At 48.1% G+C, this 13,457-nt stretch overlaps 6 protein-coding genes across 6 annotated transcripts; 5 read left to right on the forward strand and 1 right to left on the reverse strand.

The window, feature by feature from the left end:
- Positions 1 to 490: 490 nt before the first annotated feature.
- On the forward strand, positions 491 to 1,657 carry EV420DRAFT_1339046 (uncharacterized protein; the record flags this gene model as incomplete). Its single annotated transcript, XM_060468908.1, has 5 exons — positions 491 to 708; positions 756 to 1,034; positions 1,082 to 1,119; positions 1,184 to 1,499; positions 1,547 to 1,657. Coding segments are annotated over exons 1-5 (924 nt in total), but the record flags the coding sequence as incomplete, so codon positions are not given.
- Positions 1,658 to 2,303: 646 nt separating this feature from the next.
- EV420DRAFT_1647606 (uncharacterized protein) lies at positions 2,304 to 5,285 on the forward strand (the record flags this gene model as incomplete). Its single annotated transcript, XM_060478055.1, has 4 exons — positions 2,304 to 2,478; positions 2,532 to 2,695; positions 2,747 to 2,885; positions 2,926 to 5,285. 4 exons carry the CDS (start codon positions 2,304 to 2,306, stop codon positions 5,283 to 5,285), a joined length of 2,838 nt encoding a protein of 945 aa, XP_060326280.1.
- Positions 5,286 to 6,624: 1,339 nt separating this feature from the next.
- On the forward strand, positions 6,625 to 8,576 carry EV420DRAFT_863081 (uncharacterized protein). The gene is made up of 3 exons (XM_060483783.1): positions 6,625 to 6,920; positions 6,973 to 7,415; positions 7,468 to 8,576. The coding sequence occupies exons 1-3, from the start codon at positions 6,819 to 6,821 to the stop codon at positions 8,321 to 8,323; spliced, it is 1,401 nt and encodes a 466-aa protein (XP_060326281.1). The 5' UTR covers positions 6,625 to 6,818; the 3' UTR covers positions 8,324 to 8,576.
- A 294-nt stretch (positions 8,577 to 8,870) lies between these two features.
- EV420DRAFT_1622349 (uncharacterized protein) lies at positions 8,871 to 9,623 on the forward strand (the record flags this gene model as incomplete). Its single annotated transcript, XM_060475798.1, has 2 exons — positions 8,871 to 9,014; positions 9,063 to 9,623. The coding sequence occupies 2 exons, from the start codon at positions 8,871 to 8,873 to the stop codon at positions 9,621 to 9,623; spliced, it is 705 nt and encodes a 234-aa protein (XP_060326282.1).
- Positions 9,624 to 10,141: 518 nt separating this feature from the next.
- Positions 10,142 to 11,835, reverse strand: EV420DRAFT_1483672 (uncharacterized protein; the record flags this gene model as incomplete). Its single annotated transcript, XM_060470001.1, has 5 exons — positions 10,142 to 10,201; positions 10,263 to 10,316; positions 10,383 to 10,668; positions 10,763 to 11,702; positions 11,757 to 11,835. 5 exons carry the CDS (start codon positions 11,833 to 11,835, stop codon positions 10,142 to 10,144), a joined length of 1,419 nt encoding a protein of 472 aa, XP_060326283.1.
- Positions 11,836 to 12,742: 907 nt separating this feature from the next.
- Positions 12,743 to 13,096, forward strand: EV420DRAFT_1647611 (uncharacterized protein; the record flags this gene model as incomplete). Its single annotated transcript, XM_060478056.1, has 1 exon — positions 12,743 to 13,096. One exon carries the CDS (start codon positions 12,743 to 12,745, stop codon positions 13,094 to 13,096), a length of 354 nt encoding a protein of 117 aa, XP_060326284.1.
- Positions 13,097 to 13,457: the final 361 nt, after the last annotated feature.

The raw sequence follows: 13,457 nt of genomic DNA on the forward strand, positions 1-13,457 counted from the left end.
CGGGGCGAAAATCTGGACAAATTTTACCGTTTCGAGCTGTAATGTTAGGGTGGTATCCGGACGAAATGACCTACGGTGGTCAATAGGTCGAGACAATCATCCGGACAATGGGTGGGTCAGGTCTAAATCCGGACAAGTCACAGTTCGGCTTGTCGGCAGGACCCTATCGTGCGCACGTTGGTTGTCTTTTGTGAGGTTCTTTAAAGATTTCGTCATCGTTTTCATTGGCAAATATATGATAGTAAATTAGGTGTACTTTGCCTGCTTTTTGCTACAGCGTTAGGCAGAATTTTTGCAATGTTGGGACAAAAATCCGGACAAATTTGGTCCGAAGGGTAGGTTGTGCGCAAAATCCGGACCAAATTTGGGGTCTGGACATCAACGAAAGTCCGGACAAATTTTCGAAAATGACCGAATTTCTGCCCTAACCTCTTGGGGGGTCCTCACGCACCGCAAGTACGGGCAATCGGACTTGTCGGACCGGGCCCCTATTTCAAGTTGGTTTCTTACTACCATCAACGGTACCTCATGCCCACCAACAAGTACGGCGTCAGTGCAGAACTCCGTTCTCGCGAAGTGATTTGGAGAGATCACTATCACTTTCTTCTTGAGCGGGGCTACCAATTACGCCCGAGATATCATCCAGAATGGATACCATCTTGGAAACCTGGCAGAGAAGTCAAGGCGGAGGATTGGTTGTGCCTCAAAGTAAGCTCATATTTTGGATTTTTTTAATAATCTGAACTTTTTGTTAGGCAAGGGCTGTTGTGAACGATGCGTTCTCCCTCAAGACTAAATCGAAAGTTGTCCTCAAACTAATCTATCCCGACGAACTGCCGGTTCTTCGAATATTGAACTCACCAGCTCTAAGATCTCTGCCCAACAATCGTGCAGTCCCTATCCTGGACGAGATACATCTTGAAGATGACCCGGAACAGCGACTCATAATTGTCATGCCTTTCTTGTGCTGGTTCTTCAGTCCGTCCTTTGAGACTCTTCATCAGGTCCTCGATGCCTTCCGGCAATTTCTCTCGGTACCATCGTCTCCTATCCTATATTCTTGACTTTAATATTGTCTTAGGGCCTAGCGTTCATGCATGAGCATCACATTGCTCATAGGTATGTGTTTTGGTTCTCCCCTCTTTGGGCTCGTTTAAATGTACATTTATATCTGCCTCATTAGAGATGCGTGCTGCTTTAACCTTCTGATGGATTCGTCACGTCTCATACCGAAAGGATATCATTTAATCGTACCCTGGGGTGCTCCCGATATGAAGTCCACCTATAAATCACGCAGTCGTTCCTCAGTCCCTCCTATCGATTATTACTTTATTGATTTTGAGCTCTCTGTTCTCGTACGCGACGACAACCCTCTGGCGTATGGTCAAGTCGGTCAAGACCGATCAGTCCCCGAATGGGCGACACCGGACGAGCCGTACGATCCTTTCAAACTTGATGTCTATCAGCTTGGAAACGTGTTCCGCGAGACAATCCTTACGGTCGGTTTAAACTTCCTTCTCGTGATAACTATGTAACGAACTCATAGAGATACCTTGGCCTGGATGTCCTCGTTCCCTTGGTAGAGAGTATGACGCGAACGATACCAAGTGAGCGTCCGACTGCGTCTGAAGCTCTTGCAACACTTGAGTCTATAATTCTTGAGTGCCGACCCCGCCGTATCTGTTATTCGTCATACGGGTCGAACAAGAGAGCGCTCCTCAGGATGTTTGATCTCTTCGATGAGTATAGAAATAAGTTTCTACCCAGTCGGACGCCATGACGAGACTTTGCAAGGTCCCACGATGATGCGAAGAAGGGGGAAAGGTGTGAATATTCTAATATCTGTAGCATAGCCTTTGTCGCTTGTATAAATTATCATATAGTATAACATCTCCGACGTAAACAGAGTACACGATATACGTCCGAATCAGAGGTGCTTTTCGGTACCAAGACTCTTGAGAATACTCTTCTCAGTTCTCGACATGCATGTAGAACCGGGTCGCCAAGAGTGTGGCCTTATCTTTGAATATAAATACTTATTCATTCGTCTTCTGTCGTTTAAATGTATTTTGTTATCTTGAATACAAAATCTAGGATTGGTCACTTTGGGAAGATTGGACCCATACCAGCTCACAGGCTGCAGGCTGCTTCACGCAGGAGGGCGTCCATTTGCCATCATTAGGCCCGTGGGCAATTCGAAGAGAAAACAACGGAACTCCGGACCGACTTCTCCGGAGTTTCTTTCAACATGCGGTACCAGCGCCTTTCGCACTGCTTGCCTGTTAACACCATCTTCCGTGACCATGCCTTCCTCTACCGTATCCGACGATGCAAGCGAGAAGAAACCTGCTGAAGGGGAAACTCAACTCGACAATGATGAGGGGCCTGAGGTCGAGAATTCGACCTACTACTCGTCCCGCAGAAGAAAATCTAGCAGAGGACTGATGGGCGTGAAGACACGCGAATATTTAGTTAAAGGTGTGTGTTATTGACTGTTTCTTTAGCGTCGCGAAACTCATTCGAAAATCAAGAGAATGATCCATTCGACTACGAACAGAAATTCCCTGAAGACAAGCAGTATGAAGAACTGGGACCTGCTGCCAGGGTATGGAGGACGTACCTTGAAGAGTGCGCAGGGTTTGACATCGAGATGGTGGAGGGTTGGAGGGACGGATTGGATGTTCTGCTAGTTTTCGTGAGTACGAATACTAATAAATCTAATTTCCCTTCGTTAATGAACGAATAGGCTGGTCTTTTCTCTGCCGTGGTCACCACGTTTGTCGCACAGACGTCCCAGAGCCTTCAAGTCGACTATGGTCAAGTCACGTCGTCGCTGCTATTCGAGCTCATCGATGTCCAACGCGTCCGCAGCCAATGGTTCCCTCGTGAACGACGTTCCTCGTTCAAGCCTGACTCCATTCTCAGAATTTCGTCCTACAACTTCCGATTCGTTGGTCAATGGACTGTGGTTCACGAGTCTTTCATTCAGTCTGACTACCGCGCTCTTCGCTGTCCTGACAAAACAATGGATCCATCAATACATGACAGTTCGGTCGGGCACGCCTCGAGATAGATGCCGTGTACGTCATTTCCGATACATGGGACTGCAGCAGTGGCGTGTGGCTTTTATTATTGGGCTACTACCGGTCCTGATGAGTGCATCGCTTTGCGTCTTTCTAGTGGGTCTAGTTGTTTTTCTAGTCCCGCTGCAAGTGCCAATTGCATCCGTTGTTGGGGCTGTCACGTTCATCTCCTTCGCTGCATACTTCGTCACCAACTTCCTGCCCATCATATACCCCTCGTGCCCTTACAAGACGCCGTTGTCACAGTACATTTTCCCCTTGTATTCCCACATTGCCCATAACGGCATCTTCACTTCAGTCATCTCCCCGATTTCCAGATACTGGTCTGGATCTTCACCAGTTCCCAAAAAGCCTCCGATTCGTACACTTCGAGAAGCAGAGCGTGAAGCTGTTAAGTTGAGTGCCGACGAAACAGACGCGCGCGCCTTGTCCTGGCTGTTCTCCGTGTCATCCGACCCTAGCGTTCAAAGGATTGTTGTAGAATCAACTGGTGCTTTGCCAATCCGATCTGTGAACTCCGTACAACGTTATGCAGAAGGGCTTCCGAGTGTCTGTGCCTATACGCTCAAAGAACTTCTGGATGATGCCCAGCGAAGTGATGCTCTTGTCGATACAAGCAAGATGGACCGCTGTATCCGTGCACACCTTCGCTTTCAGTTCTGGGATGCCTATATTGGAATATATAGTAGGCAGGACCAATTGGCGCCGGACCTTCGTGCGGAACTTTTGGCTACTGAAACATACATGGACTGCCGAAATGTCCAGGACCTGATTGTAGCTAATCTACGAACCCCGCCAGTCAGCCAGAGCCTATGTCTGCAGCCCATCGTGTGGGGTTGTCTTCTTTCCAAGATCCTACCCTTGGACCGGGAAGTGTATGAACTTCTGTTCCATGCACTTCCGACAATCTACTGGCATGCCGATTACAAACTTCCTCCCCATTTCCTTCCAAATAAAGGATTACCAATATCGATGATACCCACAGGTGACCGTCCAGAGACTCTTTTTGTAGCCATCTCTGAATCCCTATTCGCGTCTATCGGCGATATCTTGCTCCAAGGCGGTGCTAGTTTCATGGTCCAGGATAGTGTATTCTATCGTGATCCCACATCCCAGCTCTCTGAACCCAACGATCCCCGAGTTCGCTTTCTCTTGAATATGGCAGGTTCCCCTTCGATACACAGGATGGAAGCACTCGATTCCTCTCGGGGAACACTTTTCAGTGCCATCCTATGGAGCATCATGGCTTACATGGGTGTCGAAAACTATATGATTCATTTGTCTGCAGGCAATGTGTCCCCCATTCTTCTCGACAATAATCGCTCCGCCATACTGAGGCTGCTCTACATGTTGGTTTTATCAGACGAGTGCGGCGTTGGCAGCGATTCAATGTTCGCTGAAGATCGGTGTATCACCTTGATCGCTTTCTTTCGGGTTCTCAACTGCATATCCCCTCGCCCCCCCGAAGATAGCTTTCCTGCCGAGTTGGTGGCCAAATTTGTGTCCATTGCTTTCCAGGATGATACGTGGTTTTCAGACGCTCCATACGCTACCATCACAGAAGCAGCTGAACTCATCATTTTTCTATTTGAGCATTCATCCACCATGAATGCGGCTTTTGCTCATTTTGTCGACAAGCAGCTCTTCGACTTGTTCACTAAGAACTCTAGCACGGTCTCCATCCCCACCACTACCTGGGGCCTATCAAGGATTATAGGCGCCTTTGTTGCTGGGCTGTCGTCCGGGAAATTGGATCCTCAGATACGCCAGAGATCTTTGGAATACCTCCATGAACCAGGGTCGCTTCACACAGCTTGCGCTGTTCTAATTACTCAGGATAACATTCCTGCACTTCATCAACTTGCACTCCTACGCTGTAATGACCCTGTTTGGCCTCGATGTTTGCAGAGTCTTCAAGAGATAGATGTTCTTGATCCTACATATGATTGGCGCGGTTACGGCTTGACATCCCGGTACATCGCAGATCTCAAGGCTTTCATCGAACGAAATTGTGTAGAGCTCGGAACGGACACTTATGGGTCTGGCACGGCTCCCGATGTGCGATCCGTTCGGGGAAATGATGAACCGGCGAAAAGTGCTTGGTCTAAAGTGATGTCACGGTCCCATCTACTGCATTGGGCCAGACGGCACCGTACTAGAGAAGCTCTTCCCGAGGAAGTAGCAATATCTAGCAACAGGTGACCAAGTTTGATGGCATCCAAGGACACACCGATGCTAGTGATGTGATTACTTTAATAGCTCCTGTACTTTACTGAACAGAGTTACTTATAATAATTTATAGATACTCGCGGTACTCGTAACTGTGCATAACGCTCTCCCATCATCTCCCGAGAAGTCAACGATTTTCGTAGATACCATCTCCTCTGGTGTTTCTTTTCATGCGTAATAGCTATAACTTCAAGCTATTGCTAGTCCCTAGCAAAGCAAGTTATCCCCCGCAAAGGTAGCCACCCCAAATGTACCATTCGACAGGGAAGAAACAGAATTGTACCCCTTCACTTCGACTAGCACGGAACTTGACAAGGCTTGACTAGGAGATGAAGGACTTAGGGGTAGTCGATATGGTGATAGAAGACACGAATACTTCGGAAAGGCCTGTATTACTTCATGTTGAGCGAGAAGCGTGATTATTGTCCTCTAACAAAGGTTCAAGTGCATATATACTTTTTACTGCGTTTGGATATGAGCTGAACTACAATTTGTCGCAGTGTTCAGTACACCACAGCCAGAATACGGGCTAGGACGCTGAGCTGCGATGACCAATGAAGAACTCATCCTGTACTATCTTTGGCATACATCAAGCGTACATCAACATTCAATCTTCACGGTAAATTTGGATACTCCGACATCTTCGACTTACAGGCCCATGACCACGGCAGGTTCGGACCGCCAACATGATCGGTCACTGAAGCCGACGATATTTTGTTGGTTTGCTTCTAACCACAACAGACTCGACCTGCCCTCGACCTGGTTCTTTCTTCTCCTTTGTCTCATACCGTAACATTCGCGTGATCTTGCTCAATCGGCTCAAAGAAACATTCCAGGCTCACTCAAGCCTCGAGAACGGCGGTGATGGTGATGGACAGAAATGCGATGGCGTAGTAATGCCCCAATTGTCTCCGCAAGTTACTTTCCTGCCGCAAAACTACTATTTCCTATTCTGTCCTTTGAAGTGGCGTGTCATTTACGCCGTGCCGCCCATCTTTTTCGCCGGGGGTAAGTGGAGTCAAGCTGTTTATATCAGTCTATCAGCTCCATCGATAACTCGATAAGTACTACTAATACTGGTATGAGGTATTCTGGACGTCTGATGGTGTCTTCAACTGTCTGGAACGTGTATAGTTCGAATGGTGCGCGAAATTAAACACGATCCCCGTGGGTATGTACTCATCTTTACCTGCAGCGTATGGCACTTCCTCTAGCGGCACCAAAAACCTTTGTGTAGGATGTGAAGGACTGCTTTAAGATGCACAAACCGCTGCGTATGCTCCCCGGGCCCATTGTAGCGCCAGAATTCTGACAGCTGAAATGCACAACACAGCCATCAGTGCCATGTGCACACTAGCGCCACGCGTCCGTATGTCGTGAAATGCCGGAAGAACTTATCGCGTTTTACGTTTTACTAATTTGACCGTGCGACAACCATTGGTACCGTGGTTATTTCTAGCTCCAGCCTCTTCTTTCAACATCTACCTCTGGCCACGTCGCACAACCATGGCGGTAGCACCAGCGCTGTCTTTCCTGGAACTCCCTACAGATATTCATTTCGAGATACTATGGCATATGGATCTGCGTGAGGCGTTGCCACTGCTTCATGTAGGTCATCATTGTACTGTTATTGTCGGTCAGCTCATGAGGTCTTTTGCAGTCTGCCTCCAAGTTCCTCAACTCCCGGGAACTGTGGAGTCATATTCTTCACGCGACGCGCAAGATATTACCCATACCATGTCCTCCTCGAGACGATTTGTCCTTGCTTACTTGCAGTGCCCTCAGAAACATTGCGTACCGCGCTATCTTTCTGTGGAAGAACTGGTCGTTGCCTAGACCCAAAGCCCAGTACTGGAGACGAACGGAAACGAAACACTACAAACCGACCAGCACGGACGAGTGTTTTCTCGCTGTTATTCCTGGAACGCACCTGGTGGTAACGGGTTCGGCTGCAAGAGAGGTTATCAGCTGCTGGGATACGAAGATTGGGAGCTGTGTCGGTGTTGTGAGAGATGTGGGGAAATTGCACTCAGTATCGTATCCCTCTTACACCGTACCGGGCCGAATGGTGTTGGCATATGTGTCTTCCTATGACAGCATGTTGTGAGCTTTCTCCTTTAGCTTTCCTGTTCTGTGATAACTGATGAATAAATAGAACTGCATACGTCACAGGAATCTGCGTGAATTACGCTGAACGGACCTCGGTTAAATTTGAACAGACTTTCCGTACAGAAATAACCCTCGGGGAATCCTTTTCCCATTCGTACATTACCCTTGCCATCAATGATCGATACCTAGTCGCGCTGGCGTGGCATACGCAAAAGCTTCGCGCAGGCTTTGGAATCAAGAATCTTCAATCTGCTCCAGAGAGCAAGTTCATCATAAACGCCGTCCCCGAAGCATCTTTACCAGAACCGTCCATCAAAACTCACCTTGACGGTTATATTTCCGGAAACACACTCAACGTCATCAAGCACGCTCGGAACACGTACACCGTCCACGAATATACACTGTCGTCCGACCTATCAGCCAGCAACATATTCTTGCGAGCACCGGTAGCACAACCTCCACTACCACAGTATACATCGAACATACATAACTGCCCTTCGACCGGGCGGTCCGTATCGCATACTTCCGTCCTTCCCGGCTATCGCGTTCGATACTCCTTCCAGTCTCCGCAGAACGAGCGAACGGAGTTCGAGTTCTCTTTCCCGCGGTGCGAGATGATGGAAGCAATTCCTGCTGCGTCGGGCAGGCACGTGTTGGTTCATTACATGGACGGAACTGCGGGGGACCGTGTTAAGCTTTTGAGGCTTGCAGGAGATAAGAGCTGCTCGATACACGATCTTCATCTGCCTCTGGAGATTAATCTTGTAGATCGGCTCATTGAGGGACGAGGAATAGGTAGTTGGCACGGGAATAGGAGGGGCAGTATCGAGATTGACGAGAGCTTGGGGGTGGTGTACTTGTTGATGGACGGCGGGATTATCTGGGCTGTTGGATATTCGTGAAGAGCTCCGCTGTGAGTTTCGTTCTGCCGTAGAGGACCTTTAAATGTGTAACTGATGCTTTATGTAGATTGAATAAAGACTGCAATGTAATTTTATGTGATAGAACCATGGTTAGACCAATCTTTCGTTCTTACGAATCCTCGGCCTGATACCTCGGGTATTACAATGCAGGCACGTCGCGTCTCTTCGTGAACATCGATAGGAGAAGAATAATTTGCACATATTGCGGTCTTTGATCTTTTGACGTCAACCCGTTGGCTAGTTGACTTATATTAGCAGTGACTTCCCTCTCAAGGGCAGGTAAACTCGACTTCCCTACCACGAACCCTTCCCGCATTCTTGACTGGTTTACCGCGGACCTTCGACGACTAGAACCAAGTGAGATGACCGTTCTTTTGAGGTGTCGCGAACCTCAAAGATGATTCTTTTACTCGTCACGGAACGCTCAGTGGCTCTTTGCGTTTGGCCTCGCGCTAAGGCAAGATGAGTATATATAGTGTACGAGATGGGCTCTATCTGGCTAGCATCTCGCATCGCTCTTCTGGCTATGTCTTTCATTCGGGCTTCATTTACTATCATCCAGGCCATTGTGCACCAAGCTGCTCTGACTTGCCCGAACCCTACGCCAAAAAAAGGCCGCTACCACACGGAAGCGCATTTCATTCTCCAAATAGCACCTTTCATATTCTGGGTACGAAAAAGTTTCATTCTTGGTTAAGCTTTTCTAACTTTCTCTTAGATCCACTCTGTCGTACTATGGACTTTTGCTGCGTTCGAGACACTTCTCTACCTCTCTTCCTTAATCCCAGCGAGTACGCCCTATACATCGACGTTCATCTGCCCTGCCTCTACGCTACCCTCACTTCAACTCCCCCCAACTCCGCTCTTCCTCATTGGCTCCGCCTCCATCCTCTGCGGAGCCTTCATCCGGATTGACTGCTTCTACGCGCTCGGCGAACTCTTCACGTTCGACCTGACGATTCACCCCGAGCACAAACTCATCACGTCGCGCTCTTACGCCCTCGTACGCCACCCAGCCTACGCGGGGTCAATGCTCCTCGTACTGGGAATCAGCATTGCACATTTTACGCGCGGCAGCTGGGCGGTGGAATGTGCATTTGGGACGGGGTGGGGAAGGGTGGTGATGTATCTTCTGTGGGGTTTATGGTGGTCATGGACGTTGTCTGTGGGGATAAGTCGTGCTAAGGCAGAGGATCGGCAGATGAATATGCTATTTGGGGAGCAATGGGTAAGGTATGCGGAGGAGGTTCGGTGGTGGTTCTTTCCTTGTTTGCTTTAGGTGGGCTCGTATTTGGTGTTTCGACGGACTGGATACGTATTTTTATGTGCCGTAAGGGACTACGTAATGAGACTATACTATAAGTAGCTAGAACCTAGAGGTTATGCAGCGCAGGGACGCTGTGTGTTGGCTGTCAGGGCTTAACTTGGTGGAATCTTAGAGAAAGGCTAGTTTCAGTTTGATAACGCCGACGATGGTTATCTACATTTACGAGTACACGAGTTCTATGAAGTTAGCTCGCCGGGCTACGACGGTGGTGGTGCAGTCTGGTTACATCACATGCTAAGCAGGATTGTTTTCATTTTCCATCACCTATAACATATTTAATGGCAAAAATAATAGATTAAAGCTACAAGCATGAGAGCAAATACTACTAGATACTACTTAGCACTAGGCGCTAGCTTCGAGCTGGTCATTGTGTACTAAAAGAGCGGAACCAGCAAATTTACTACAGATATCGACGATGACCGGGTAAGAAACACAGTCCTGTAGAGTTTCATCGTCAAAGGGCTCCGCAGCTAATCCTTGTTTGTCTCGATATTGTAGGCAAGAATGATGTTGCTTTGCGAGAAGTCCCTCTATGAACTGCTCATGAAGACCGTTGATCCAAGGCTGAAAGTCAGCGAAGCCGCTATGCACCTTCGGACTGATGTTGACATGTCCGAGTCCCATGAAAACAGCTAATTTTCTTGCCTGCAACATGTCATGAGGATCAGGTTCAAACCATTCGTCAAATTTGGAATCGACTTTTGTGCGTACTGGAATCGCACATTCAGAAGATTCCTGTGTAGTGTCGAGTTGGTAACGACAACAAAGTAGAAGGATGACGTAGAAGATGGATTCCACATCGTGGCGATAAAGGTGTTTAGTAGGCGGTGGATCCTCGACATACTCATCTTCGAAGAGTTCATACGCCATGTAAGGTCGAGTGCCGACACGCTGAAGCAAGGAAGGGGTGTCATCTCGGAAGGAAGAAAAATCGAAATCGTTAAGGACCCCGCGTAGATGACCATCGATGGTCCGGCGCCACATAATGTTGCTTTTGCTAGTATCCCGGTGGATAATTCCCGGGTGATCATAGAGTCATTTGTGAACTACAGCGGCAGTCAGAAATCACTCAGAAAAGAAGAATAATGTACGTACTCTGCAAAATATCGAAGAAGACCTGAGCATACTCTTGAGGCGTCTGCAGTTCGTCGAAGGAATACAGTTTCTCTTGGACAGCGATTCGACACACACGTCCCTCGTACTCAAATTTCTTGTCTACAAACATGGTCTTTGCGAAGAAATCTACCAGGTTCGTCTGAGTAGACTTTATGTCATAGCCGAAGTCTTGGGAGAGGAGAATGTCCGGCAAGTGATTTAGGGCCCATTCTGGCCTTTTGCCTTGCGTCATATTTCGAGCCTTCTCTCGAGCTTTTCCCACAAAATCTGTTTCAGATGTTCGGCGGATGTCCGGCCAACTGATCTTGACAATCAGTTGTTTACCCGTCCACCCCTCATGCTCCGATGTGGCCTCGACTACGCAAGTGTCTCGACCGACGATGCTAGGATGGCGTGATATAATCCAGCCAAGGGTCACCTCGACCTTTTCATCACCTTTAACCAACCTAAGCGTTATCCCAACAAAGACGGCATTGGGATCACGACTTCTATTCATGTAATTCTCGATGAGCATCTTGTCGTCGTAGAATTGTTCCTGAATGCCTCGCTGCTTGAGAGAAAGGCGACCCAATCCGATGAGCATTGCCACGAACACGTCCGTAACGTCAGTACCCTCCTGTTCAAAGATAGCAACCGGTTTACACACAATGATGGCGGAGCGGTCATAGTAGAGTGGTTGAATGCGTCCTCCCGCAACGAGAGCACCAATGCAGTGCGTTCGAAAGTCGGCGCCAGACAGAATCTCGAGGGCGTAACGACCACACTGGATTTGCATGTTTCGGCGGGCCTTTGCTATTTCTTCCCGTTGCGCTTCTTCCTCTTCCGAAAATTCTGCTGCCTTCCTAGCAGCTGCGACGTCACGAGCCACGCCAGTGCGGGGAAGCTTGGAACGGACACGAGAAAGGACATCGCCGTCTGGATACAGAGATTTATTTTAAATGGACGTCTGAAAGAAAAAATGTGGCTTACTGGCCATAAGAACGCGATAGATAGCATCGGATCCCTCGTCGAGATAGCACTCATCGGGCCTGAATTTCTGACAACGCATATTTTGAACCCACGAGACTTTATTTCAAGTCGCGTAGAACAATGAAAGTAATGCACGTGATCGTGTGGCGCAAATGATATTCCAAATTCGGGTAACACTGGCAAATGTCGGGGCTCCTTCAAAACCGTAAATCAGCAGGTCGCATAGATTGGTGATCCAAGGGCGGCCAAAGAGCCTTCTGTTGCGATACAGGTTGCTATCCTCAAGCTCTGCCATAGACAGAAATGTAAATATTCGTGTGGGGAGATTTCAAGTGAACGACCACTGCACAAAGGTAACTTCTCTCTTCCAAATTGTCGCCTGACCGAACATTATATGGTGCTTCCAACAGCCTAACTAGCCGCAAGCTTTTCTTCGTACAACAGTGCCTTACTCTCACCGTTTTGGTGTGCAGTTGATAGTGGTGCACCGTCGATCCTGCACCTCTATTCTCTCCGACGTCTCCACCACTCGATCCAAGCACACGCCGCATGCCCTTGGTATCTGAAGACTGACATAGTAATTGCTGCTTGCGAGGAGAAAGAGCACTTGCAGAGTTCTTTCACTAATGCAGAGGCCTTCCCCGTTCTGGCATCGGCGCCAGAGAAGACAGAAGCACTCGTTTTCAATTCTTTGAAGAAACTTTAGAACTGTTGGCTTTCAGTTAGCTTGTAATGGAAGAAAAGAAGGAAGCCTGCCTCATTGTTACGCCTTACAACCTTTGTTTTGAGAAACACAACCACTCCCGCGTTATAAGTAGTGAGTATTATAATCCTGCCCGTACAGTCGAAGCCAGTTATGCTTTGAACTAAACGTGGGAAGTTGCGGCATTTGCCGGGTCCTGCTGTGATTTCAGGCGGCGATTGAAATGCGAGTTCTACTGCCCACACAGCCACTTCTGGCACTTGTACGCTTTCCTTAGCTCCTCATGCCGCCTATCGAAGACCGTCGTGTCTGTGGTTATTCCTTAGATGGTCCTGCTCTCCTCGCGTATGGCGTAAAGAAAGGCTGGGGCACCGACAAGACCGCTTTCGAACGAGTCGACACCATGTTTGATACCGTACGGCGCCTCTTCCAGAAACACACAAACCTTCGTACTCAGGTCTGCGGTGTTGTGAAGCCAGTACAACCAGGTGCTGAGGTCAATCTCTTTCTTGCGGTTGCCTGCATGGATCCAAGAAACTTTTTTCCTTTGCCTGCTGAAGACGACCCGGACTTTATCGAGCTGAAGAAGTTGCTCAAGGCTACGAAACCGCCGAGATGGACAAAGATGATGATATAGGGTCTCATCAGGTGTGTTGCTCTTACGATATGAGATTGCTAATCGATTCCTTCAACAGGGGTCAGTGCAATTGAAGGCCGAGTGATAGACATATCAAGGATGGACTTGTAGTTTGTGTGTCTTGCTAGCTATTATTCGAATAATCATGTTGTACATCAAGAATCATTCCAATTGAGTTATTCGTTTATTTATTTGTGTCTGGGATGTCCTTTGGCCTTAAACCTATTGACCACCTACCGCTGCTTCACTTATCTCCGTCTCATTTGTCTTTCATAAACATCAAGTACGATGTCTCACTTGGAAAGTCATATCTACGGAATGCAGCGTATTCAAAGGCGGAGTACCTTTCAACGGTGTTCAT

The sequence above is a fragment of the Desarmillaria tabescens genome (genome assembly GCF_030435595.1).
Source record: "Desarmillaria tabescens strain CCBAS 213 chromosome Unknown EV420scaffold_43, whole genome shotgun sequence".
Taxonomy (NCBI): domain Eukaryota; kingdom Fungi; phylum Basidiomycota; class Agaricomycetes; order Agaricales; family Physalacriaceae; genus Desarmillaria; species Desarmillaria tabescens.

Coding starts and splice junctions, on each gene's coding strand:
- EV420DRAFT_863081 (XM_060483783.1), top strand. CDS start 6,819: ATGGCGGTAGCACCAGCGCTGTCTTTCCTGGAACTCCCTACAGATATT. Junction 6,921..6,972: donor AGGCGTTGCCACTGCTTCAT/GTAGGTCATCAT, acceptor GGTCTTTTGCAG/TCTGCCTCCAAGTTCCTCAA. Junction 7,416..7,467: donor TCTTCCTATGACAGCATGTT/GTGAGCTTTCTC, acceptor ATGAATAAATAG/AACTGCATACGTCACAGGAA.